This window comes from Chenopodium album, chromosome 23 (genome assembly GCF_948465745.1).
Source record: "Chenopodium album chromosome 23, dcCheAlbu1.1, whole genome shotgun sequence".
NCBI lineage: Eukaryota > Viridiplantae > Streptophyta > Magnoliopsida > Caryophyllales > Amaranthaceae > Chenopodium > Chenopodium album.
Genome location: NC_137856.1, coordinates 8,228,970 through 8,255,351, shown reverse-complemented (window position 1 = coordinate 8,255,351; position 26,382 = coordinate 8,228,970). Strand labels below are relative to the sequence as shown.

Sequence of the window (26,382 nt, the reverse complement as noted above, 5' to 3'; positions counted from 1 at the left end):
GGTAATAAGCTGGTTGACAGTCATTATCCCCTACTTCCATGACACTTCTAGGGATGAGAGTCATTGTGTTGATGTCAAGAGAGTTTATAAGCTGTTCACGAAGTTCGTAGGTGGGTAAAGGAGGGGCCATTTGATAGTAGTCCATGTGGTTAGCAAAGTACTCAACGGAGTTGAAATCAAGCTCTGGGTTTTTTGTTGGGGTGAAGGGAGAGAAATAAAGCACGGGTTCAGTAGGATGGAGATGCATTTCCCTACCAGTGATGCTGAAAATTTGCTTAATGTTGTTCATGATTCCAGATGCAAGCAAAAACAGGGAATTGAGAGGGTTTCAGGTTGAATAGGACTGAATAGAGTGAGAGGGGTAATATATTGAAGTTTAGAGGGTTATATTTTCAGAACTCAATTTTATAAACTTTGAAAATTCCGGGTAAAAATTCGAACAAAAAAGGCCTGCAACCCATCACCTACTACTGTGAAAAGCCTGCTGCAGTTGAGTGTGGTCAGAGTTCAGCTGTGACCAAAAAAAGGAAAACCCAATAGATAGAAGGAAGGATAGTACACCCAAAATGTGCTAGCGTTTGGCTCAAGGCAACACACCCCTCTCTGCAAAATGATTTTCCTCTATCTTGTTGTACCATTGCCCTCATTTTGTGTCCTTTTTTGTAGTATTGTGATTTGAAACCCACCACCTCCCAAATTCCAGAATTTAAATTGTTATTTTGATAAACCACCAAAATAACACAAAATTCACTTACACACATTGATCAATGGGAAACAAAGGTAAGGTGTACAAGAAAAATCAAAAATGTTAATATAATATAGACATGTTTAAATTTATGTTCTAATGTTGTGTTGTTGTTGTTGCAGCACTAAGGAGAGCAAAGCAAGAAAGGAAGCGGAAAAGGCTGTTAAGAGTTGTGAGGAAACTCAAAGACAATGGAAATCATGATGTCAATTCTGTTATAAGGAACTTCCACATGCCTAAGAGGAGCAGGGATATGATGTTCAGTCATCAATTGGCTACTATTGCTAGAGGGGGTATAGTTGATGCAGTGAAAGGTATTGACTTTCATCCTGATTACCCTTTCTTATCAATGTTTCAAATTGGTATGCCAAGACATTTCCGCAAAGAAGCGTATTGTTTCATGTTTTATTTGGTAGATGTTGCTAAAATTGCTGTGAACTTCCACTTAAGGAGACTCTTGAAAGCCATCATGGATTGTATGGCATACCCAGACTACACAAAATATTTTAGGTGGTTTTTGGAGTTGTTTGATGACCATATAGAAGACTGGTACTACAATGTAGAGGATGCAATCAGGTACAACTGCCAAAATGGAGAGCAATATGGCTTAGCCCTGCTTGGAAGGCGATTCACTGCTGCCGAACGCCTAAATCAGCCTGACAAAGTGAAGTTGGAGATAACACTAGAATGGCTTAACTTCTCAGTTGAGGACCCAATAGAGCTGATCAACAATGATGGTGAAGAAAGAATGAAATTCAGAAGTAAAATGCTGGCTGAAAATGGGTACAACGACATGGATAACCTTCCACTAGTAATTGCTGAGCCTTTCACGTACGACGACTACCCACCAGCTTACGTCCAACGTATCGAGCATGCAAAGCAGTTGTATGAGATCAAGGAAGGTTCGTCAAGTGCTGCTGGTTTTGGATGGAGTAGCGATAGCAGTGCCGAGTGGCTAGCTTGAAAGCTGTGGATGAAGCTTGCAATTTCTCCTATTTCTACGTCTATGTGGTTTTGTTTGATTAAAACGCTTTGAGTCTGTGCGTCCAGCTGTTGTGTAAAATTCGTTGTTGTGTCGTTGTTAATTTAGTATCATGGAGAGGAATTTTAAACATTTAACCAATTCACGTTCATTATCCAAGCATCTAATCCGCGTAAATTGAAATGAATGAGTTAAGGTCTTCACGTTATTGTGTTGTGCAATTTATATTTTGTTTCCAAAATACTAAATAAAAGCCAGATCCATATTCAATGAAGGGCCACATTGACCATTTTTTAAAAATTGGCAATATTAAAAGTGGACCATTCTTTAAAATTGTTTAGAAAATACCACATAATAATCAGTACCCATTTTAAACAAGGCCCATGTCGTCTAGGCATCCAGAACCAAATTCTAAATGAGCCATTAAGGCCCACGTCCTAGTTAAACATAAGTATCATTAATTTGGATATTCAAACTTCAAACATTGTCTACTACACACAACTAAGTCTACTACTGAGTTGTTACTGACCCATTCCTCTTCCCTGCTCCTGTTCGATCTTCACTAATTAGACCCTCCAGGTTCGCCTTCATGGCATTGAACTTGCTGTGCAAATCTTCGAGAAAAATCTTAGTCCGTACATTGACTGACTTCTCCTGACATTGAGATTTAAAGGATTACAATAAGAAAACATACATCCAGTTTAAGTCACATGACATAACTCAGGTTCTTACCAGTACATGAGGAGTGTCAAATGTTACAGCGCAATGTTTGATGCATGACAGCATGAGCACACCACAGGAGTAACTACGCAAAATTAAAAAAAAAAGACTTGGACAAAGGTTAGAATCAAAGCAAACTTGCATGTTCCTTTTCAAAAACATGAGATGTTCAAGGGTTTACTTGGCAATACTTACGTGTCCGTTTGCTGGGCCATTTCCATTACTCTATGTGGCCAGTTGCACATCTGATCAAGGACCCATTGCGGATTTGAACCGGCAAGCACATCAAGGCCCTGAACCTGTAAATTAAAATAACACCACCAAATCAAATGGGCCAGAATAAACCTTGTAAGTTGTTACAGTGTTACAGAGACTAATCAACTCCGTTACTATGTCTGCATGTGCTTCAAAGGGGTCTTTTACAAGAGAATCAATCATCCAAATTTCCTTCGAAACAAAATCTACTGCTAAGCACCACCAATGGTCAGCGTCCTTTACAGACAAATCAAGTACCGGCATGAACACCTACCATAATAAGTGCAAAGTAAGTGAACATGAAGGCAATAATAAAAATACACAAGAACAGGTGAGGAACACACAACGCGTATATCATCCAGGGCATGTGAACAGAAGGCCTTTCCATGGATCTTTGCCAAATCTGCATAATCTTTTTTCTTTTGCATTAGCCTTGTCTGGGAAAACAATAATAAATTGTGTTAGAACAACAACTACATGTTACAAACCATAACCAATAAGCAGCTACGATTATATGTTGTACATATACTGCATACGTAGGGTCCAACAGAATTCGCTTCCCAGGCAACGGGAATTCTATTTCACTCCATTCCTTAGTGTAAAGAACAGAGGCCATGCGGACATACTGATCACCCAGCCGCGCTCTTCCCCCAATAAGCCGATAACAATCTCTTTGAGTAGCATCCATACCATCGCACTCAATGATTGTCGGACCAGGGCTACAAACAAACAACAACAACAATAAAATACAATGTGATCTACAGTAAATTTAAAATCAAAGCTTTTTTGGGAATACGATTGCTTACTAATTTTCATCCTTAACCTCCTTCCAGGCCCTGACAAAAGCCAACAAAGCTTTGTCAAAAGGAGTTTGGCGACTGCGCTCAACACCATCTACAACTTTCGACTTAGGAACCAAGTCCTCTACACCGCCTTTTTTACTACCATCACCATCATTCGGCTGATCCGCTGGAGCAGCTGTTAACACATCCTTCGGTAAACCCTTGATAAGGCTTCCGTTTGTTGCGGTGTTCGCCTCATTGTTTCTGTTACCAACAGCACCGTCACTCACATATGAGCCACCTCCACCACCTACAACACCACCAAAAGCTCCCATGGCTTTCCCTACGATGCCCTCTACAAGGGTAATCAGTCTAGGAGCGAGCCGTGTCAAAACCTACACAAAAGGGTATTATTGACACCATAGTACATAACATGTAGTGGGCTTGTCTACCACTCATGGATTATTTTAACAAAATTAAATATACCTTGTCTACAACATCATCTTCTTCAGAGCAGCCTTCATCTTCCCTTGGGATCATGGGATGCGGCTCCCCATTGTATGCTATATCTATAGGCTGAACAACAGTATATTCAGTTACAACAGTCATAAACTCAAAGACCTGTACAATATAACACGCCTTACCATCAACTTCCCATAATTATCCCTTGTCAGTCGATCCTCGGCAACAGCAGCGCAAATTTCTTCTGATGTCCACACCTTGATCCGAGGATAGACACCCCATTGCACTGGAGCGCGTTGCAGGTGATCCAGGTAGTAAATCTGAACCACATATATACACACACAATGAATCAGTTAAATAATCACCAAACTCACATAAATCAGAACTAATTTCAGCACAAACTTACCAGCAGAAACACAGGACAACCACCACAACCAGACCTATAACCATCTTTTAAAAACTTCTTCTGAAAGCGAGCAGCAGTATCACACAACCATGAAAAAGTAAAGGAACACCAGTCAAAATCAATTGCTCTAGAGGCAACTGTCACAGTAGGAACTAGTGCCCTAGCCATGTTCGAGCTATTTGTAGTTGTGCATAACAGTTTTCCAAGCACAACTACCATAAAAGCAGTCATGAAATCCTCTTGGTCCTGCTCATCATCACCCAACGGCAATATTTCACCAGACTCATCAAGTGGACACATTACCCTTGACGCCGCAGCCAGTGATATTGTTTCCTTCTTAGACCCAACCCCATACAACTCAATGATCCGATTAACCTTCTGCAAATCCTCCTCGCACTCCATATCAACGTGTGTGGGCACTGGATTGGGTCCCATAGGTATACCAAGAATATACCTAACTTGCTTTGCACCAAGAGGCAACATTACACCATCACCAAAAACTACGGTTCCATCACCTCCAACCCTAGTCATCAACCAGTAGCAAAATTGCCGCGGTATGTTCTTCATATCTAGGCACAACAACCCTTCAAAACCCATCCTTCTAACTAATTGTCGTCGGTCATCGTCAAACTTCTGCACTACAACACAAAATGACTCCACTCTACAGACAATATTTGGTTGCTGCAGGTTAAAAAAACAACAAAAAAAAAATAATCAAAAAGCCACAACAAATTTACAACCACAAATACCTAAACAATTATCCATCATTATGAATATAAATACATACCTTCCCGACATTCTCGAAATGTGTCCTAATTACCTCACCCCTAGCACACACTCTATGTCCTTCACTTCTCCTATGCCCTTGACTTCTCCATTGCTCCTAACAACAACAATACCAATCCATTATCAATTAAGTGACCAAAGGAAAGCACAACACAACAAATATAAAGAACCAGAAAGAATAATACCTTACGGATTTTCATTGAACCTGTATCAGTATCTTTTGACTTCCTCTTCTTACTGTCTCTTTGTAAGAAATGAAGCAACATTCCCTTCAACACTTCAGAGCTTGACTATTCTTCATCACCATCATCCTCATCACAGTCATCAGAATGGGAATTACTGGACGCTTCATAGTCCAAATCCCTTTCATCCTCATAACTTTCAGAATGCTTCTAATTCCTTTTCTTAGCATTTGTTTTGCTGTTAGGGACAACTACTTTAGAACGTTCTTGACCATTCGGTACATTGGCAGCCCCTTGCCCCTTATCAGATCCTTTACAAGACTTCAAACTGACCTATATACCCAATTCCAAACCAACAATTCAATATCAACAGTTTTCAGAATAGATTACCTAAAAACACAAAACACAACAAATCACTTACCCCTTTTTGCCAACCCAAATTCCGAATCACATACTTTTTCTTCATAATTTAAATCACCTACAATTTCAATTAAAAAAACTGCAAATAAGTATTCCAACATCCACCAAAACCCACCACAAAATAAAAGAAAAAACAAAAACAAAAACAATACAATTAAAACCAAAAAGCGCACTCTAAGCAAATGAACCTTATATAACAAACTGAACAAACATCCACCCGCACCAAAAAAAATGGTTACTGGAACTTGAAAATTGGTGAACCCTAAATTGCAAGCCTAGATTGCAACGCTTAATGAAGCTAACCAAAAACCCAAATTACACCGTATAACGGCAAAGGGGGTCAATTACGGGAGGAAAACACACACCATTGAACTGTACAGAAAACCACAATCAATTGCAAACGAATAAATTAATAATCGCAAAACCTAACTTTAACATTGCTCAATTTCAGACCAAATCAAATCAAATAACGATAAAACCCTAAATCGATTCAATTAAAACATATGCTTCATATCTTTAGCGACGATAAACAAAAACTAGAGTAAGGGTTCTAAGAATAACGTTTCTTTCCTTAAAAATTCCTAAATGACAACATCGAAATGGAAGAGAAGGGAAGACAGACTTACTCGTTCGCAGTGTTGAGCTCGTCTAACGGGAACCGTACTTCAAGAACCACCTTGACGTACTGTATAAATTAAGAACAAGGTGAACAGATAACGTCCGGTGGCACGAACAGAGAAAGAAGAAGAATGTGGAGCTACAGAAGAGAGAGAGTGACAGAGAGGGAAGAATAGAATTCGAAATAAGAAAAAAGAAAGCTTGTACTACGTATTTCAGACAAGTAACATCGTACATACGAAATTAAATACATAAATTATACTACCAAAAAGCAAAACGGTGTCAGATGATTTCAGAACGGGAGCCCATGTGTTACTAAACAAAATAGCGTGAAATTACTGCTATACCCCTAGTTATGCATTAACAAATGCCTAACATTCCTCCCTTTAAAATTCCTCCTAACGCCATATGACGGCCGTTAGCTAGGTAGCGTTTATTGCTCTTCACTCTTAGCTCTCTCTCCTAGTATTTTATCTCTCCTTTGTATTATGTCTTAGCTACATATTTGACATCTGACACTTGTCGAAGACAACGAAGGGATAATCACAATATATCAAGTCATTATGATTTTTTCTGGGTTAAATTATTTTGACATTGTTTTAACAACAGTGTTTAACATTCTTAACTCATGTTGTATATTGTTTTGGGTTAATTTGTTTGACATGTTTGTTAGCAATAAGCCAATAACTGTCCAAATGATGTCTTTTGATACTTCAATTTATACATTTCGTTCTAAGCAAATTTTTGAGGTGAACATTTTCATAGAGCATCCACCACCTCAGATACATTCATCAAGATCGAGTAGTTGCTTAATAAATACACACTTTAGCCAACGTTTTTAAATTAGCTAAAAACGATTATGAAATACGGAGTACACACTTTGACAGCTGATTATTCATTTCTACGTATCAGTTAGTTATTGTTTTAAGAGGTCTGGGGACCTATCAAGACTCAAGAGGAAGGGAATGTCATAGTTACCTAAATAAAATGTAGTCCCATTAATAGGACTGAGGATCTGTTCTCTTCAGCTAATTTTTTGTTCAGTTCAGTTTAAGTCCAATAAGTTCAGTTTAGTTTATTTCAATTCTTAATTTTCTTCTCTCATATAATATTCGAAGTTCAGTTAAGTTCAGTTCAGTTCCAATTAGTTCAGTTCAGCTCCAATAAATATAGTTTAGTTTAGTTTAGCTCAGTTCAATCAATCAAAACAGGCCCTAAATGAATAAGTCTAAAACATTTTTATCTTCTAAAATAGGCAAATTTTAAGATGCACCATAGGTGCACCACGCCTATACTTTTGAACAATTAGTAAAAAAAATATGAACAATTGCAAATTTTGAACATGTAATAAAAACATCTGAACATCGCAAATTTTGAACATTTAGTTAAGAAATCTGAACAATTGCAATGCATCATGCCTATACTTTTGAACATTTTGTAAAAGAAATCTGAACAATCAAGAATTTTGAACATTTAGTTAAAAAGTTTGAACATCACAAATTTTGAACATTTAGTAAAAAATTTGAACATCACAAATTTTGAACATTTAGTAAAAAATTCTGAACAATCGCAATGCACCACGCCTATTATTTTGAACTTTTAGTAAAAAAAATATGAACAATAACAAATTTTGAACATTTAGTAAAAAAATCTGAACAATCGCAAATTTTGAATTATTACGAGTTAGACAAATTTTGAACTGACTCGTAACAATTTAATAGTTTTGTAATATAAACTGAACATGTAATATATACAAAATGAACATTTCTTGATAAAATATGAACATAAAAATTGCATGTTTATGTTCAATTTTTGTGACGTGTTCATATTCTTTTTACTAAATGTTCATTTTTTGTAAAATGTTCAATTTTTTTTACTAAATGTTCAAAAGTATAGTCGTGGTGCATCTATTTCTAGGTGCATCATGGTGCGCATAATACTAATTGTCTAAAATAAAACAAGTATTGGGCCCGGAGTGAGAGGCCCATAGAGACAATAGTGTTGTAAAATCTACTTGTAATGCATTATAAAAACGTAGGCCGGTAGCCCAGACACGATCTAGGAAATGTGAAAATTATTAAGTCAAAGAAAAATGAATTATAATAAAGTATGGGTCGCACATATTACTAAATTAACTAAACCATTAATTAACCCAATTGAAATATACATTCTGAGACTAAAAAAAAGAGGTATAGTGAATTATAATGTATGAGTTGTTTTTATAAGAATAGTGAGAGTATGAATTGAGTTCATTAATCAATCTTATTATATTAAAGTGTGAGATAAAAAACAATTTACTACGTTAAAAACTAAAGTAAATATGTTTAGTACATGCGTTAATATATAACTAAAACACAAAGTATTGGGTGCGGCAACGTTTCGTCAGTCGGAGGAGATGATGATGACGATAATGTCGACAATGACAACAATGGTGGATCTCCTTCTCCCCCTGTAGGTGATGATGACAATGACGATATCAATTGCAAAGGAGAGAAGCGAGGTCATTCATGGCGGAAGAGAGAGTTTAATTCTCTATTTTGTTTGAAAAACACTCAATAATCAAATTGGGGCTTTCTTATGTGATGTATAATTATTGAAATTGATTGCTCTATATGATTGTATGTTGAATTCTGAGCATATCATCCAGCAAATAGAAGATATCATCAAACGAATAGAGCATATCATCCAGGTATTATAAATATCATCTAGCTAACGAAGGATATCATATAGCTAATAAATGATATCATCCATTTAGTAAAGGATATCATCCAGCCAATAGAGGATATCATCATCCGGCCAATAGAGAATATCGCCCCGTCAATTGAGGATATTAAAAATCCGCATTTTGTCAGTTTGGACTGACGAAAGTGCGACTAACACAATACCTTCCCTAATTAAAATAAGTATGTTTAGTATAACGCCATTTTCTTTTTTGGGTTATTAGAAATATAATTATCCAACAAGTGCACAATACTTTTTGTGTTTGGTGGAAACAATATTGAATCAATTAGTTGATCACATCCCCTATTTAACACATAATTGTTGTGTTATAACCCTTGTTGATGTAGGTAAAATTTTGTTAATTGTAAAATTATTAAAAATAAGGGGTTCTTTAATTTTTTACAATTAAGAATATTTGATATTACGGTTGACAAACAAAACTACTAAAGGCTAATTCGGACCCGACCCGAGAACCTGACCTGTATCAGAACAATGGGGTGAAACTAGCGACCTGTAACCAACCTGAACCCGACCTAATGCTAACCAACAACCGATTTGATCCAATGCTTTATCACATGCACCCAACCAACACAACCTGTTATAAACCTGAGTCATGGAAGGTTTAATAAAATTTTATATACCTTTTGTTCAGTTTATATACTGGTACAATTTTGTAATCCCTCAATCTTAACAACGTATTGGGTTCAACTTATATACCTTTTGTTCTCTATTACTTCATACGTAGCTTTAATAAAATCTTGATAATACTTGATTAAATTATGGAAGATATCATTATATAGGTTTAACTTGACCACATTGATATTTAATGGAATTGAACTTGAACCAAAACCAAGAATGATACAACTTTAAGATTATCCGACCAAAAAGTTATTTGCTTAAGCGGGAGCTGATATAGGTACTGGAAACGTTTTTAGATCTAACCCTAACTCGAACCCGAATGTACCATCTATTAACCCGTCCAATTCCGATCCAACTGAACAAACTCGAACCTGAAATTTAACTCGGTCGATCTGAATTTGACTTGAATCTAACTCGACCTACACCCGAAAGGGTGAATGACCCGAAATAATCTAAAGTGAAATTGACCCGACATGAACTTGAACCTGATTTGAGATTAGATTGACCCGACATAACCAGATCCTAATTTGACCCAAGACCTAATTTAACCCGACCCGAAGCCGACTTGAATACCCGAATTGACATCTCTAAATAATATTTTGGAAATAGGTAAACTAAGATTTTTGAAAATGTATTATAATTTATAATATATCGTACCCAATCATGACCCCCACTCATTTATAATTAATCATTTGTCACTCTTTCAATGGTACACACATTATTAGATTGTCTCTTAAATTCTCTATAAAATATTAAACTTTTCTACCTTTACTAACATTTCATTTTAATATACTGAGTATTTCCTAAAACTCTACCCAACTATGAGGAATTTTAAAGAGAGGAATGTTAGGCATTTAGATTTGCATAACAAGGGGTATTCATGTAATTACGCATATGTACAAACGAATAAATATTCTGGTATCATTGGATGATCAAATGGTACCACTGAATATACAGTGAACCTATATATGCACATAATGGTATTATATTTGTATTCAGTTGTACTAAATTTATGCGTAAATAGTACCACTAAGGATTCAATGGTACTATATAAACTTTCAGTAGAACAATCAGCATGTGGTCCCCCATCACGTGATACAATCCGACCAAAAAATAGGTAGGGCCCACCTACAAGTCTCTTTCTTCCTATCTCTCTCCTCTTTTCTCTCTCTACCATGTGTTTTTAAAATATTTTAATCAATGTTATACATTTACAAATGCATAACTTTCCTCCATTTCATGTTCCTCACCCAAATATTCCACTTTTGTGTCCCATTTCATGTACCACTCTATTTGATTGGTCCACATCATCTTAACTATCTTTTTTTTTTTTTTTTTTTGAGGCAACTATCTTTTTTATTGATTCAATTTTATGTTAATTATTATATTAATGGGAAATAATAGTAAATGGAATTTACATAATTAAAACACTTGTCCTTATTAGATTTATTTTTTTTATTTTTTATTTTTTTTTTGTATACAATTACTTTGAATTCAACTCCAATTTTTTTTAAAAAATTTTATTTTACAAATTTAACAAAATCTATCCTTACCCTATAAAAGCACCAACACTAAAAAAATGGGTTTCCTTATGAACAGTGTACTGACCAATTTGCCCCTATATTTGTTCTACCATTTCCTTATCTACAGTGTTGTGACTGATTTGCCCTCCAAAAATTCCATGTGCTTCTCTCACCTCAATCTTGTGGTGTATCTTTACCCGTGGTCTGAGACTCTGCTTTCCCTTCTTACCTCTCTCTCTCTCTTATTTCATTTTCTCTCACTTCAATTCCTCCAGATGAACAAAAGGTACAAAGCTGTAAATTATTAATTTATGTTTAATTCACTTTGAAAATCGAATATTTTGTTGATCAAATTTTTTCATTTTTTGCTTTAATGTTACAGATCGTTTGTGATGATGATCATAATAATATTAGGATCATTTTTGATGATTCTGACCTAAATTCAATTGAGGAAAAGGTTTGTTTGATTTCAATTGGAGAAGATGTTGCAGCCGAATCGTTGGCTACTGTTGATTCTCATGTTAATGAGGAATTGCTCAAGTCTGATGAAGAATTTGCTCGATTGCTTCAGGTAATTGCACCGCCACTATTAAAATTTTTAATTGTTCTTAATCAAACAAACAAAAGACAAATTAAATTTCTTCACTTTCTCTCCCTTATTAATCATGCCATCTAATCTGATCTGTAATCGTATTCGTGAGGAGGCAATCTTCAGTCCCAAGTTTGTTGTTTCATAAATTTTGATTGAGCTTTCAATTAATAAATTTTGTCTTTTTATTTTATATAGGATGATTAATTTTGTGATGTTGGGGTCGGTAGTTTTTATGTTGGATCTAAATTGTTGTTTGAATCTTTGGATTGGTTGATTATTCACTGATTATTTGGTTAATTCTTGGTGTTTTTTTTTTTAATGCAAAATCGTTTCTATCTTGTAAATTAAATTTGGATGATTGTTGGGGTCGGTAGTTTTTATGTTTGCTCAAGTGTTGGGAAGTACGGTTAAGGTTTTAATTTTAAAAAGATTAATCTGCTGTTTGGTTTCAAATCAAAACAAAATCAATTTTATCTCTTCTTGCAGCTTCTGCTCGAGTTTTGGGAAGTGGGATTAAGGTATAACAAAAAGATAACTTTGCTGTTTGGTTAGTTTAATCAAATTAGGCTTCTGAAATTATCTAATTGAGGATATGCAATTGTGGGGGGAGAAGGTAAAAGTATGGAAGTAAAGATGAAAGAGGGAGAATGAGAGAGGGTAGTGAAGCATGTAAAACTAAAGTAATAAGAAAAGAATAAGGTAATGCAGATATGCAGTGGAAGGGGGGAAGGAGAGGGAATTTGGAAGTGAAGATGAGAGAGAGGGAGAGGGGGGGGTCTGGTTGGGTCAGGTGAGTTAATGTCAGGTTTATTTGTTTGTTTTATGGAGGACTATGAACTATATGAAGCTTGAGTTCCTTCTTATGTGGGCTGGTCTATTCCTTTGAGGCTTTGAGTAGTAGACTTGTAGATACTTCCACTCTCTTATTACATAGTGCAGCAAAATGCCTGACTTTTCATGCTTTGCCAGTGATATGTAATGTTCTTGCCATGCTAAACAGTTTTACAAACTGCCATATGCGTGTTGAGCTATGTGACCAAGAACTAGAGCTGAAGGTACAAATATCTGCACTCATAAGCTAATATGGACTATACTGGAGCTGTTGTGACAGATGCAGAGATTAGAGAAATAGTTCTCTTGGACAGGTATACAAAAATCAGAAAGTTTCATCTGACAAATCATTCTCCATGGTCGTGTAATAGGTAATAGGATAAAGACTTTAGTATTCGAGTAGCTTTTTGTTTTTGTTTTTTTAAGAAACAAGTATTCGAGTAGCTTACGGAAAGACAGATTAAGAACTTATAGAATTTGATGATGAATTTCCAATCTAGCGATGACGAAATTGTATTGTAGCTAATGTACTCCACGAAGAAAGATTTGTTTGACACTTTCATTATATGCTACGTAGTATTAAAGGAGATCTATTTAAAAATGTCACAATATGTTCCATTTAGTTGCACTCCAATGATATCTTAATTTTTTTTTTTTTTTTTTTTGGTGTGTTACAAAAACAATTTTGGGTTTATAAGTGTGCTGACCAAATTGCTCTGCTGTTTGGTTTCAAATCAAAACAAGCACATTGCCCTGGAATGTACCACAAAGTCTCTTTGTTGGAACTGTCGAGAACCTGGCCACACAGCCAACAGCAGCCCTAATGAGGGCATTTGCCACAGGTGTGGCAAGGGTGGTCACCAGGCCAGGGACTGTCATGTCCCACCACCACCACCCGGTGATGTGAGGTTGTGCAACAACTGTTACAAACAAGGCCACCTTGCACCAGACTGTACCAACGAGAAGGCCTGCAACAACTGTAGGAGGACAGGTCACCTTGCTCGAGACTGTACTAATAAACCTGTCTGCAACCTGTGCAACTTGTCAGGACACGTAGCAAGAGGTTGCCCTAAGGCAGATGATCTTGCTGGGAGAGGAAGTGTGGTTTGAGGTGGTGGTGGTGGTGGTTACAGGGATGTTGTATGCAGGAACTGCCAGCAGCTAGGGCACATGAGTAGGGACTGTGTTACACCAGTGATCTGCAATATGTGTGGAGGGCGTCGTCATCTGGCATACGAATGTCCTTCAGGGAGGTACTTGGATCGCTACCCCAGGAGGTACTAATTGTTGTAGCTTACCGTGTGATGGCTATCCATGAGAATTAGGTGTATCGGCATATTTTTTGCCAGTTAGTTATGTTACTAGAATCTTGAAGTAGACTTTATATAGTTTTAGCTGAAGTTTTAAGTTGACAAGTTTCAAATTGTTCTTTGAGTGCTGTACTATTGAATGGAATGGAACTTTTAGCATTATTTGAAGTTTGTTGAAGTTGAGATTTGAAGAATTTGGATATTTCAATCTATTTTCATTTTATTTATTGCACAAAATTTATCAAGATTAATAAAAGTTAATAAAGGGCATTTCTTATAGAATGAGATTTATACTTTTGTGATAGGCTATATTAGAGACTGATTTTAAGCACTGTATTTGATTAAAGCCTTATATACTCAATATAAGGTGTGAGTAGAAGATGAAGAGTTATGAATTTCGATTGACAAATTGATAAGGTATATCTTCATTCTCATGGTTTCCTTTGTTCAGTTCAACTTTAAATTGAGAAATTTTCAAGTCAAATTTGATTAAAAAAAATTTGGGGGTTATCGATTTAGTTCAGTTCGAGTAAAATTTAGGGGTTTTCTCGATTCAATTCTATTCGTTTTTAGATTAGAGTTTCTCTGATTTAATTCAGTTAGTTCATAGATGTTCACACTATTAATAATCTTCACATTAAGTACATTGATTTAGCAATTATAGGTGCTATGGATTTTAAGATCTAAAATTGCGGTTTTTTGTAGGAGGTGAAGAACAACTGGTGGGTCTTTTCATCAACTACGGGCAAGCATCTGATTTCATTGACTTTCTTGGTATGATTCTAGATATTGCTAAGGATGAAATTTTTGGGAAGATAACACCTAATTTCTTGATGATTTCTTTTATGAATTGAAAGTAGCTTCTCAAAATTCCAAATATTAAATTAATTTCGAAATTTATAAAATTCGGAAATTTGTCTCTATTATTAAATGTTAATTCAAATTTTGGACTCTACTGTTATAAAATGTAAATAGACAGGTTTATTAATTCATTGTTGAAGTTTTAAATAGAGAATTTCTTCAAGAGAGCAAAAAAATGGACGGTATGCATATTAATATGAGATTTCCTTGGCTGCCTTTTCCTCAGTGACCTTTGTAAACAAAAATTACAAAAGATGCAATTTATATATAATATAAGTATATATAAGTGCCTTATTATATTTTTAACATAACTTTGTTGGAATTTTTTGAGCTAATTAAAACTAAATTATCTATATTACACAGACAGGGGAGCAAGTGAAGAGCCTTGCAACAGGAGCAGCTGAAACAGTAAAGAGCCCTTTTGGGATTAAACAAAACAAGTAATGCAGCAGGCAGAAACCCTACTGCTGGCACCACGAATGTCACCACCACCACCCCTAGCAGTACACCCAGCATCACCCCAGACAATGCACCCAGCAACTTGCCCCGCCTGCCAATCTAAAGAATTAAATTTCTAATATGGGTAATTAAGATATAAAGTAAAAGTTGGTGACTTCCTCTCCAACTGTCCTCTAATGGCAAAGAGCTACTCCTACTTACCCTGCCCTTTAGTTTTGAGTAATTTATCTTGGCTAATTTATCTTCTTTTGTAATGTTTGTGTTGTTATTTGCTTCAGATTTATTATTTTTTGATATTTTTTTTCTTCGTATAATTCTAACTGTCTATATTGATTCAAGGGTAAGGGTCAAGGGCTCAGGCTATATTGATTTTTTTTTTTTTTTAAAAAAAAGTCACATATATAGTTATCATATTTTTCATTTTAATGAAGATTAAAGACTTATTGTACATACAAGATTTCATTAAAAAAAGGGAAAAAAAATAGTTGAAGAGAAAACAAGTGTAGGTAGCTTTGTGAGGCTATATAGAAAGAGATAGATTAGGGACTACGAAAAAACCCCCAAAAAAAAAAAAAGCTGAACTGGCTGTTTTGTTTGGGTAAAACATCAATTTTGTTCTTCCATTAGTAATGATAGTCATAAGCCCAGTAGTAATGGAAGATTACATGTGCATGTGTGCATTACAGTGTTAAGACCATCTAGAATGTATTAGAGTGTTGAGACAAGCTTGCTGCTGAAGCACAGGGCACACTTGATTTCTTCAATTCAGTCAACAGAGTTTACTTCTCTTGAATTATAATTAATAAAGATTTGCAGATTTGTGTGGCTGTCTATGACCCATATAATCACCTTACTTCTCCTGGATTATAATTAGTAAAGATCTGCAACATTACATGAGTGATATTTAATTTGGGAGAAAAATAGGTCAATAATACGGTGATTGAATTAATTTCCATGTACTTTAACGTTTCAATCATTTTGGATTATATATTTCTGAAATCTTCTTTTTGTGCAAACCTTTTGATGATATACATAATAAATGTTAGTATCATAGATTTAGGCATTTATAGAATTAAGCTACGAGCTTCTGAATGTTGATTTGCTGAATATTTGTTAATGGAACTTGGCATAATTGGATTCAATCCGAGTATGGAAGCCATTGATTTACATCATCCCAGCATAACTTCATTTGAAGGAGTTCTTGATGGTAAAGGGATCAGCAGATTGGCAGTTATTAATTGGGGGGGGGGGGGTAAGTGATCCCATTCATTTCTTATTTTGTTTAGATCTTCAACTAATTCCTATGACTAATACGTTAAGTAGCATATATTGCAGCAGCTATCCATTGTTGCTATAAGTATGATTAGTATAGCAATTTGATGTCTTTTTTTTGGCCAATTTAATACCGAACTTGTGCAATGTGAATTGTATGGCGTTCTATGTTTACAAATTAATTTCTAAAGAGTGTGTTGTCACCTCTTGTTATAACTGATTCTAACTTGGTATCTATCTGCAGGGTCTCTGTGATTGGAGGGACGCTATTGCCCATGCAGAGAATGAAAGCACTGGTTATATATTGCCTTATAAAGTACTCTTGGAAATAGGTATTTGAAAGCCCTTTGAAAGCATGCTTTTGATATATTTACCATTTTGCTCAGGACCTGTATGTTTCGAATTTGTATGCGACGTTTTCATCCTTAACTTATTTTATTGAATGGAAAAGCCAAGCAGATGCCTCTGACTACTAGCAAATTACGACAATTGGTAAAGTCTAAGCACCCATATGTGCATATGTTCAGAACATTTCGTCTGTGAAGCCGTAGCTTAGTTATTGAAAGAAGCTCGAATTCAGATGGTGAGTTTGTAGTACTGGAAGATTACATGTGCATGCGTGCGTGCGTGTATTATTCTCAATTCATAAAACTACTTAATTCTAGATTTTTTTAGCTGGAATACACATTTTGTGTGTGACTCTTTTAAGAAGCTTATAACTTTACTATTCTGTTGAACTGCGGCATTCTGCAACTTATTTAGCTTTCATAAATTTTAGTTTCATTGAATTTGTCTCGTGTCTGAAGCCTTGAATTATTGGTGGTACTCTATTTGAGAGTTAGGTTTTTGGCTGCTGATCTGGATTAACTACAGTTATCACTATGTTGAATTGTCTTGTTAGTAGTGTTAATTTCTAATTGTCTGGTCTTTTGATCTAACTGTGTCTCCATACATTGTACAGGAATGGAGAATTAGTTTATTTGAAATTTAGTGCCCTTGACTAATTTTTTTTCATGTTTTGTGATGTCATGATTCCTTTCAGGCACCTGAATTGAATAAAGCAGGGACTGATATCTCTGATGCTGTAGTATCGGTGAAGGTTCTGATGGTAGCCAGCATGAACAAGCATCAGCTCATTTGCAGTTGAAAGATCAAGGTTCAAAGCTTACTGGCCATGATCCCAATTCCCAAACCAAGGAAGGATGGAGCGTTGGTAAAGGATAAACTCCAGCACAGAATATATAATTTTGGCTAATCTAAAATAATGAGTTTGGTAACACCTATATCAATCAATCAAAGCCTTAATCCCATAAATGGGGTTTGGTAACACCTGCAAGATAGTAATTGGAGCAATCATCTTTATGTTTGTTATGCATCCTTTCATTGTGGGTGATTGTTGTAAAATTGATGGAGTCCATGCGTTTTTGGTATTTTGGTTTCACTTTTGTATTTTTGTGTTGATGAATTAGGTAATAGATTTTAACTGCATCTTCTTGTTGATTTTTCTTATTCTAGCATTGTTGCTTGGATTAACATGGCATGCTCTAGGTTGATGGGAAATTAAGGAAATGCAAATATCTTAATAAAAGTTGGTTTCATATATACACTGGATTTTGACGTTGTATACTTCTATATCGTTAAACTTATATTGCTCTTTGTTGCTTCTCCTGATGGGAAATATGTATATTTGGTGTCATACACTAAATACCATGAGAGCAGAGCAATTATTAAAAAAAAAAATGTAGATCATTTTATTATAAGAAGTGTTACATTATTTAAAACTTACGACCAGATTAGATAAGAAGTGTTAAAATAGTGTGCAATCTCTTGAATTTTTCTATTCCTAAGGTTTCTGAATTTTAAATTTTTAAGTTTTTTCTAATAAATATCTTCTAAGAAGTTTAGGGAAATTAGCTTAGGAAGAAAGTTTATAAAAACTCATAGGAAAAAAAAAAAGAGACCACATAACAAGTCATTTAAGAAAATCATGGTAATAAATTTAACTAAAGAATGAAAAAAAGGCGAACATTCCTTAAGAAAAATAACTTGTGAAGATAGGGTTAATTGGCTTTGGAGAGATGAAAGACCAATTAAGAACAATCACATTAGAACATCAAGACAATTAACTTAGAAAATAAATTAAAGAGGGATACCACTTATGAAAGATCACTAAACAAAATTAAGGCAATTAATTTATGAATAAACTTACTAATAAAATGATGGATCACTTTAACTAATTACAGTTTCTTAAACTGATTTCTTAAGAAAAACTCACGAGAGAGGGATAGAGAGCACTAAGGGAAAACCTCTTAAGGCATAAAAATCAGGCAATTAGCTTAGGAAACGATCTACTAGAGAGAGAAAGATCAATTACGAAAGCTCACTTGAGAGAGAGAGAGAGAGAGAGAGAGAGAGAGAGAGAGAGAGAGAGAGAGAGCATTTAAGAAACAATATTTGAGAGGGACCACTTTAGAAAGATCACTTAACAAAAAGTGAGAAACCATTTGAAATATTACATATGAGAATAAGAAAAATTAGCTTAGGAAAAAGAGTTACTAAAATGCTTAAAAAGAAAGAGACACCACTTAAGAAGTATAACTCAAAAAGAAAAGTTACTTACGAAGAAAGATCGCTAAATAAAAGAAAGATAGCTTAGAACTCAGGGCAAATAGTTTAGGTGAGAATCTTAGGGCAATTAGCTTAGGAGAGGAAAAGAAAGAAACCATTAATGAGAGAGACCACTTAAGAAATAGAAATTACTCAAGATAAAGAAAGATCACTTCAGAAAAAATATCACTAAAGAAAGAAAGATAACTTAAGAAACTAGAGCAATTATACACAATTAGTTTATGAGAAAAACTTAGGGCAATTAGCTTATGAGAGGGAGAGAAAGAAACAATGAGTTAGAGAGGGAACTTAAGAAAGGTAAATCACCTAAGAAAGTTAGGGCAATTAGCTTATGAAAACACAATTAGCTTAGGAAAAAAATTTACTAAAATGTTAGAGAAAAAAGAGACTAAATAAAAAATTACTTAGGAAAATCAAGGCAACTATCTTAAGAGAGAAAAGACGAAACGACCTCTTAAGAAAAATCATTTTTGAAAATAAGGTCAATAGGCTTTGGAGAGGCCAGTGAGAGACCAAGCAATTGATGACTCGATTTTTTTAACCTTACCAAAAACATTATTATCAATTTTTATTAAAGTTACCCAATATACATTTCTTTCCAAACTCATTAACTATTTGAAAAAAAAACACACATTGCCACATCACAAAGCAAGAATGACAATGATTTCTTACATTTATTTTTCTAACGAGAACTAATTTCTAACATTACAATACACGACTTGCACATTTTGTATTTCAATTCAAACTCATAACATACTTAAATATTAAATTTTAAAAACCCCCCAACATTGCCCCATTTCTAAATACGTCAAACAAATCGGTTTACAAACTAAAATCGCTTTTGGATGATTGTTTCTTTGTTAGGAATGGTAAATGCCTATTATGTCAGAACTATTTACTTTGGTGTGCATAAGCTGTCATTTTTTTCCCTTCAAATTGTCAGAGCAAGTGAGAAACTTCTTTTGAGTGTATGATGCTATGTCGTTGCTCTCCACCATAAGGTGGCTCTGAATTGCTGGTTATATGTATGCTTCTTAGGGAGGGAATTAATGTCGATCCTAAAAAACACTAAGGATACAATTCTAAAAAGCCATTTAGCATAGTCTGGCCTCAATTCTCTTTTTAAGGTGTGGTATCTCCTTTACTTAAATACTTTTGTTTAACTAATTACGCTTTCAATAATAATGGCAATGGAGTTACTGAGTATGGAATTAAGAAAGATTTAAAAAGCACAACTTCTTGTTGTCACTTTGATAGACTTTTCCCACCTAATCGTTTGGCAGGTGAAGTGAGTGTTGAGAAAGGAGCTGAAGTAAGATTTATCGTAAGAGTCGGAATTTGAATGAGCTGTGCTTACTTGGCATACAATCTAGAGCAGTGTGATACAACTGGGTGTTAAATTTATTAGTTCAGAAATGTAACAGGGTATTGATCTTTATTACAACAGAATAATGTCATATGTATATCTTCTTTCAAAAAAAGTCATGGATATTTTATATCTTGCAAATATTGAATGTATAGATTTAAAGCTGTAATGCTTAAATGCTTATACAATTGCTTATCTATATAAACAAGATAATTGTTCTTCACTTATAATTCTCTTCTTCCCTTGAGTGTTTTTGCACGTGTGTGTGTCCCATTTTAGAAATTTGGGTCAAACATTTACTACTTTGGCCCATTAATTGTCATTGAGCTAAAAAATAGTACGGAGTGGTCTTGTTGGATTTTTTTTTTTTTTTTTTATTTATATCAAAATTTTATTATTTTTGAGTGCATGGAATTAGATATGTACATTTTAGAACAAATTTTGGAAAAGGTGAAAAGTTAAATGAGACAAAAAAAATGAGGGCAAAAGGAGTAGCATATATTAATGTTTTAAAGCCCGAGCTCTTTCATTAAACATCACAACAACAAGCTATCTATGCTATAATAAGATAAAAACCTTTAGTTAATTGTCCGGCAAAATATAACTTATAATTATCATATGTTTATTGATTAACACTAATCAACATGCATTAAAAGCGCTTTTACTATAGATTTTTTGCTAGATTAGGAGGGTGAGAGAGAGTGAAAGAAATGAGCAAATATAGCCTATAATTTAAATCCATTTAAAAAAAAAAAAGAATGAAGGATTTTGGAAAAAAGAAAGAAGACAAAAGACAATTTAGGCAGATAAAGGAAGGACCACTAGTGGAAAAAATTTCATTCGTAACAAGCTATTTGTAACGGGCAAAGGTTTGCCCGTTACAATTAAGATATTCGTAACGGGCAAAATAGTGTCCGTTACGAATACTTATTTATTTGTAACGGGCGAAATAGTGTCCGTTACGAATACGTATAAATTTGTAACGGACAAATTAGTGCCCGTTACAAATAAATAAGTATTCGTAACGGACACTATTTTGCCCGTTACAAATACTATATTACATGTAACAGGCGTAATGTGCCCGATACAATGCTCAAACTTGGCCCAACTTATAGATGAGCCCATTTGGCTTTTTATTAGGGTTTCACGGTCTTCACCTCTTTCCCTCGTTTCACGGCCGTCATTCACTCCCTCTCTCTCTCCTCTCCTTTCCTCTCCTCGACGTCATTCACCTCTTTCCCTCGTTTTGAACTCAGTCCTCCTCTCCTTTCCTCCATGAATCTAAGAGAAAAATGGTTAAATTGGGGGTTTGATTTGCTTTATAGATCCAAGGGTTTATTGACGGGGGTTGCGCCGGATCCTTCTCAAGGTCTTTCCTTAACGCAACCAGATCTTCTTCTTCTAATTTGCTCAACAATCTGGGCAGCGTGTTGTTGTGGTTCGTTGCGAAGAAGTAGCACTTTTCTGGTGGTCTTGTTCGGCAAAAGATGAAGTAACTTCGTTTTCTTCGTAAGAGGATGAACACTAAACCTTCTCATGGTCCTATTCATTTTCGTGCTCCTTCTAAGAGCTTCTGGGTACCGTTCAAGGGTATTTCTATTGCTCTTTATTTTGGATTCTGGCTTTCTATTTTTCGATCTATTTTATATCGGATTTTATGTGTTAAATTGATACATGATATTATAGGATAGCTTCTATGTTTGAGAAATGTAGTATGTTAATGAAAAATTTGAGATTTTTAATTAACTTAATTTATACTTGAAAATTGGATTGTGATTTGATTTTTGATTGATTGTTAATTGAAAATTAGATAGTCTGTTTTTGATGAAGTGACTATATCCTGATGATTCTTTTAAATTAAAAGATGGGGAATTTTGTTGAATGAATTTAATACAGCTATTAGTTTGTTTGTTGTAGTTTTAAAGCTTGCCCAGGTTATTCTCCAAGATAAACACTCCTCTGACAAATTCATACGATTGATTTCTTGCCACCTTATCGAAAATCTTTTATTACTTGAAAACTAGAAGAAAAAGATTAAATTGTGAGATGAAATATGTTTGGATTTTCTCGGAGATTAGTGCATTCTTATGGTTCTAAAAGGTTTTTATCTTTTGTCCTTTTAGTTGCTTTCAATTTTTTTTGTTTGTTTAGCTTTTATTATAGAAATTGGTGTTGAATTTTGGTGTGCTGTGATATTGTGTTTAGTAATCTTCGTTGTGGTAAATAGTATTTATTGTGAATTTGCTTGTGTAGTATGATTCCTCACAAGATAGAGAGGGGAGCTGCTGCATTGGCTAGTTTAAAGGTGTATGTTTGACTTGCTCTCTGTGAATTAATCAATTTGTGGTACTTGGATGACCCTCATTCGAACTTGCATATGAGGGGCCTGATGATCTGATATTAGTAGTTTATTTTGCTGTTATTGAATATGGAATGTCTTGGACCAGTGTCATATCCATGATTATGAGGCTTTGGAGAGTATAAGGAGTACTTGATCATGTTAATTAATTATATGGGTGGTTTTATGATCATGGCATGATCTATTTCTTACTTAGTATTATGTTGTGTGTGATTTGTGGAAAAGGGAGAGAATGAACTGTGTGATGTTGATAGCCAATTCTGTTTCTTGCTTCCATACTGTAAGTGTAGACTTGAATTGTTGGAGCACTGTATGGATTATTTTAACACTGGTGGAAGATGGATTTTTTTTTTTAAATTATTTGTATTTTATTTTATTTTTTTATTTATTTTTATTTTTTTAAAAGCATGATTATAAAATCAATAAAGCTTATAATGATTGTTTGCATTACAATATCCCTGAACTAATTGCCCCTCGGTAGTCTATTTGCTCCCCCTTTTTACATTATTGTTATGACAAATTTGAACTTTTTTTAGATCCAATTCCCTTTTTTATTTTTTTGGTGGTTCTTAATAAGATTCCAATGGAGTTCCAAAAGTGAGTTTAGTTTTCTCTAAGTTTGGTTAGAGTGATTCTTATCCTGCTGTAGTAAATAGTAATCACCTAGAGTGGTAGTTAAGCATATTATGTAATAGTAGCACATTTAAGATTTCAACACATACTTGTCCAATTGCAGTTTCACTGAATTTTAAGTATGCTTGTCTGATGCCTCTTTCCTTCAATATTTGGGTTCTCAGTCAGCGCATTGTCTAATGTGTGAAGTATGAAATATGTGTTAACTCAAACTTATACCCTTTTTTGTTTGTTTGTTTGTTTGTTTGCAGAGACAGGAAGTGAGGATGATGGACTAGCAGATCTCAGTGATGATGATTTCTTTGTATCAGGGACTTCAAGTGATGAAGCAGATGCAGATGATGAGTTAACAGATATAAGTGCGAGGTGGCCCATTTCTCCCCTCCCTCTTGAGGCTTCTGTTTCCATTTCTAATTAAATTGAGGATGCAGAATGATTGTAATGGCACTAAAATTTTTGAAGCTCATGAAAGCATATTAATAGATTATTACTATTTTGGCTCCATTTGTCTAAATCCTTGGCGTATTTTAATTGCAAAACTTGTCTGATGTTGTTAGGGAACAAGCTTCTAGTGCTTCTAGGGGACGTTCTGGTAAAGCTGCGTCTGGCTTATCCAGTGATGAGAGGAATCAGGTATGTACTTGTCCATTTGAAATATATGCTTTGAGAGAATTTAATTTACTAAATTGCTGTACTTGGTTAATGCAGAAACAAAAGTCGGCTCGATATTTAATGCCACTTCCTTATCCTCGGAAATCTATAACACGGAGGAATATCACACCCAAGAACACAACAATCCATCGAAACTTCAATTCTTATAACAGAGAATCCTCTAATTCACAAACAGGCCAGAGTAGCAACATGAGTTCCAATTCTGATGCTCCTAAGCCAAGGAGAAAGCGTAGAACTAAGAAGAAAAAGCAGTAGGTTTCCGTTTTTTCTTTCAGCTTGGTTATAAGTTGAAACATTTATCACTGAACAAAAGAACCCAAAGTGATCTTACATGAAAGTAATGTTAAAACACTTATGTGTTGAAGAAGCAACTCAAGGGAGGTCTTAAGTGAAACGAATAACCTGGTGTTACTTGCTGTGATAATTAAGAATATGGAAAATGTTTATTTTGATGATTTTGCTAAATGATGAATGTGATTATTTTCCAGGTTGTCTTGAGATTTATTGGAGGTAACCTGAAGATGGTGTTTGGAGGCAGCCTCGGAATTGAGATCAAAGTTGCAGCTACTCAGATTAATGGTGGAAGATGTAAATTATTCAACACACTATTCTAGAGGAAAATAATTTAATCAGATGGTAGTCTTAAGTAAACTTGTTTAATTATTATTACAATTGAGATTTTCTTTTTGCTTTGTTTTAGTTTTAGTTATTAGGAAATAATTAAAGCAGCTTTTGCTGATTGTATATTACTCTTTAATTATTAAGTGTATACTCTATATATATATATTGATAAAATAATTTTGCAAGCTTGATGTCTAGCATTTATTTGCTGGTTTTTTTTTTAATTGATTCTCACATTATTCGTAACGGGCAGAACCTGTCCGTTACAAATAACCCTTCTATTTGTAACAGGCAAAACATGTGCCCGTTACGAATAACCCCGTTATTCGTAACGGGCACCTGAAAGCCCGTTACGAATAACCCATTATTCGTAACGGGCAACATAAATGTCCGTTACGAATAACCCCGTTATTCGTAACGGGCTTTTCAGCTGCCCGTTACGAATAACCTATTATTCGTAACGGACGGTGCCCGTTACGAATAAGAAAGGCCATCCGTAACGGCCGTATACGTAACGGCCGCTGCCCGTTTCGGATGGACAGTTTTTGCCCGTTACGGATAGCCTTTTTTCCACTAGTGGACTTTATGAAAGGGGAGCAATTATCACCTATAATTTCCAAAGAATGAGCAGGCAAACAAGGCCAGGGGAGGGAGGAAGAGAAAGAGAAAGCGAGAATTTAGGACAATAGTGGAAGGAAAAGATGAGAATCATTTCAAGACCATTCATAATATTTAATTGTAGATCTCAAGACCATTCATAGTATTTAATAGTTTGGATATCTTGCGATTAGTGCTTGTTTTGTTCATTAATTTTGGGGTTAGGTTTTCCATGAATTTATATTACAATAAATTATCTCACTATATTTGAGTTTTCACGTTTTGCTATTTTCTTAGTCCATATACAAAAGCCAATTATTTGTCCATACACAAAGCATAACGTTCGGTTTTGGTTAACTGATTGACTCTTGCTTTATTTATTTATCATCTTATCAAAGTTTTGTTCATAGCATATACTACATCCGTGTTTAAATAAATGAAATGTTTAACTTTGATTTTAGGAAGGTTAGTTGAATTTATTAGAATAATAGTTAGTGAGGTATAAATTAAAAGGTCTTGTATATACCCGATCTACACTAAATTTATTTAGACTCAATGTTTAACAATTCCAAATAATATAGTCACAATCTAGATGATATAATCACTTCCCCTCAAAAAAAAAAAAAATTGATATGATCACTTTTAGAATGATGAGAGACCAATTAAGAAAGATCATATACAAATATCAAGCCAATTAGCTTAGAGAGAGAGAGAGAGAGAGAGAGAGAGAGAGAGAGGGTCCACTACTTAAGAAAGATCACTTAAGAAAACTAAGGCAACTAGCTAATTAGGATAAAACAATTAGCTTAGAAAATGGGTTACTTAAACGCGAAAGAGAGAGAGAGAGAGAGCATTTACGAAATATCATTTGAGATAGACCACTTTAGAAGAATCACTTAACAAAAAGAGGGAAGCCACTTGAAAAATTACTTATGAAAAT

General features: G+C 34.7%; 1 protein-coding gene, 1 long non-coding RNA gene and 1 pseudogene across 3 annotated transcripts; all 3 read left to right on the top strand.

Moving 5' to 3' along the window:
• The first annotated feature begins 11,297 nt into the window (after positions 1–11,297).
• Positions 11,298–14,197, top strand: LOC145606971 (uncharacterized; annotated as a pseudogene). The gene is made up of 3 exons (XR_014105469.1): positions 11,298–11,537; positions 11,624–11,812; positions 13,409–14,197. The product of XR_014105469.1 is annotated as an uncharacterized LOC145606971 (transcript).
• Positions 14,198–14,406: 209 nt separating this feature from the next.
• Positions 14,407–18,168, top strand: LOC145609245 (uncharacterized). The gene is made up of 5 exons (XR_014105993.1): positions 14,407–14,748; positions 15,199–15,418; positions 16,811–16,898; positions 17,018–17,149; positions 17,609–18,168. It is a non-coding gene; the product is annotated as an uncharacterized LOC145609245 (long non-coding RNA).
• A 3,501-nt stretch (positions 18,169–21,669) lies between these two features.
• On the top strand, positions 21,670–25,176 carry LOC145609699 (uncharacterized). Its single transcript, XM_081665158.1, has 5 exons — positions 21,670–22,150; positions 23,804–23,918; positions 24,110–24,185; positions 24,261–24,475; positions 24,713–25,176. Exons 1-5 carry the CDS (start codon positions 22,078–22,080, stop codon positions 24,720–24,722), a joined length of 489 nt encoding a protein of 162 aa, XP_081521284.1. The 5' UTR covers positions 21,670–22,077; the 3' UTR covers positions 24,723–25,176.
• The last annotated feature ends 1,206 nt before the right edge of the window (positions 25,177–26,382 follow it).

What these genes read in the sequence shown, in the direction of transcription:
- LOC145609699 (XM_081665158.1), top strand. Translation starts at nt 22,078, where the DNA reads ATGAACACTAAACCTTCTCATGGTCCTATTCATTTTCGTGCTCCTTCT. An exon ending in CTTCTGGGTACCGTTCAAGG is followed by an intron (nt 22,151 to 23,803) that starts GTATTTCTATTG and finishes GTTTGTTTGCAG; the next exon opens with AGACAGGAAGTGAGGATGAT. An exon ending in CCAGTGATGAGAGGAATCAG is followed by an intron (nt 24,186 to 24,260) that starts GTATGTACTTGT and finishes TGGTTAATGCAG; the next exon opens with AAACAAAAGTCGGCTCGATA.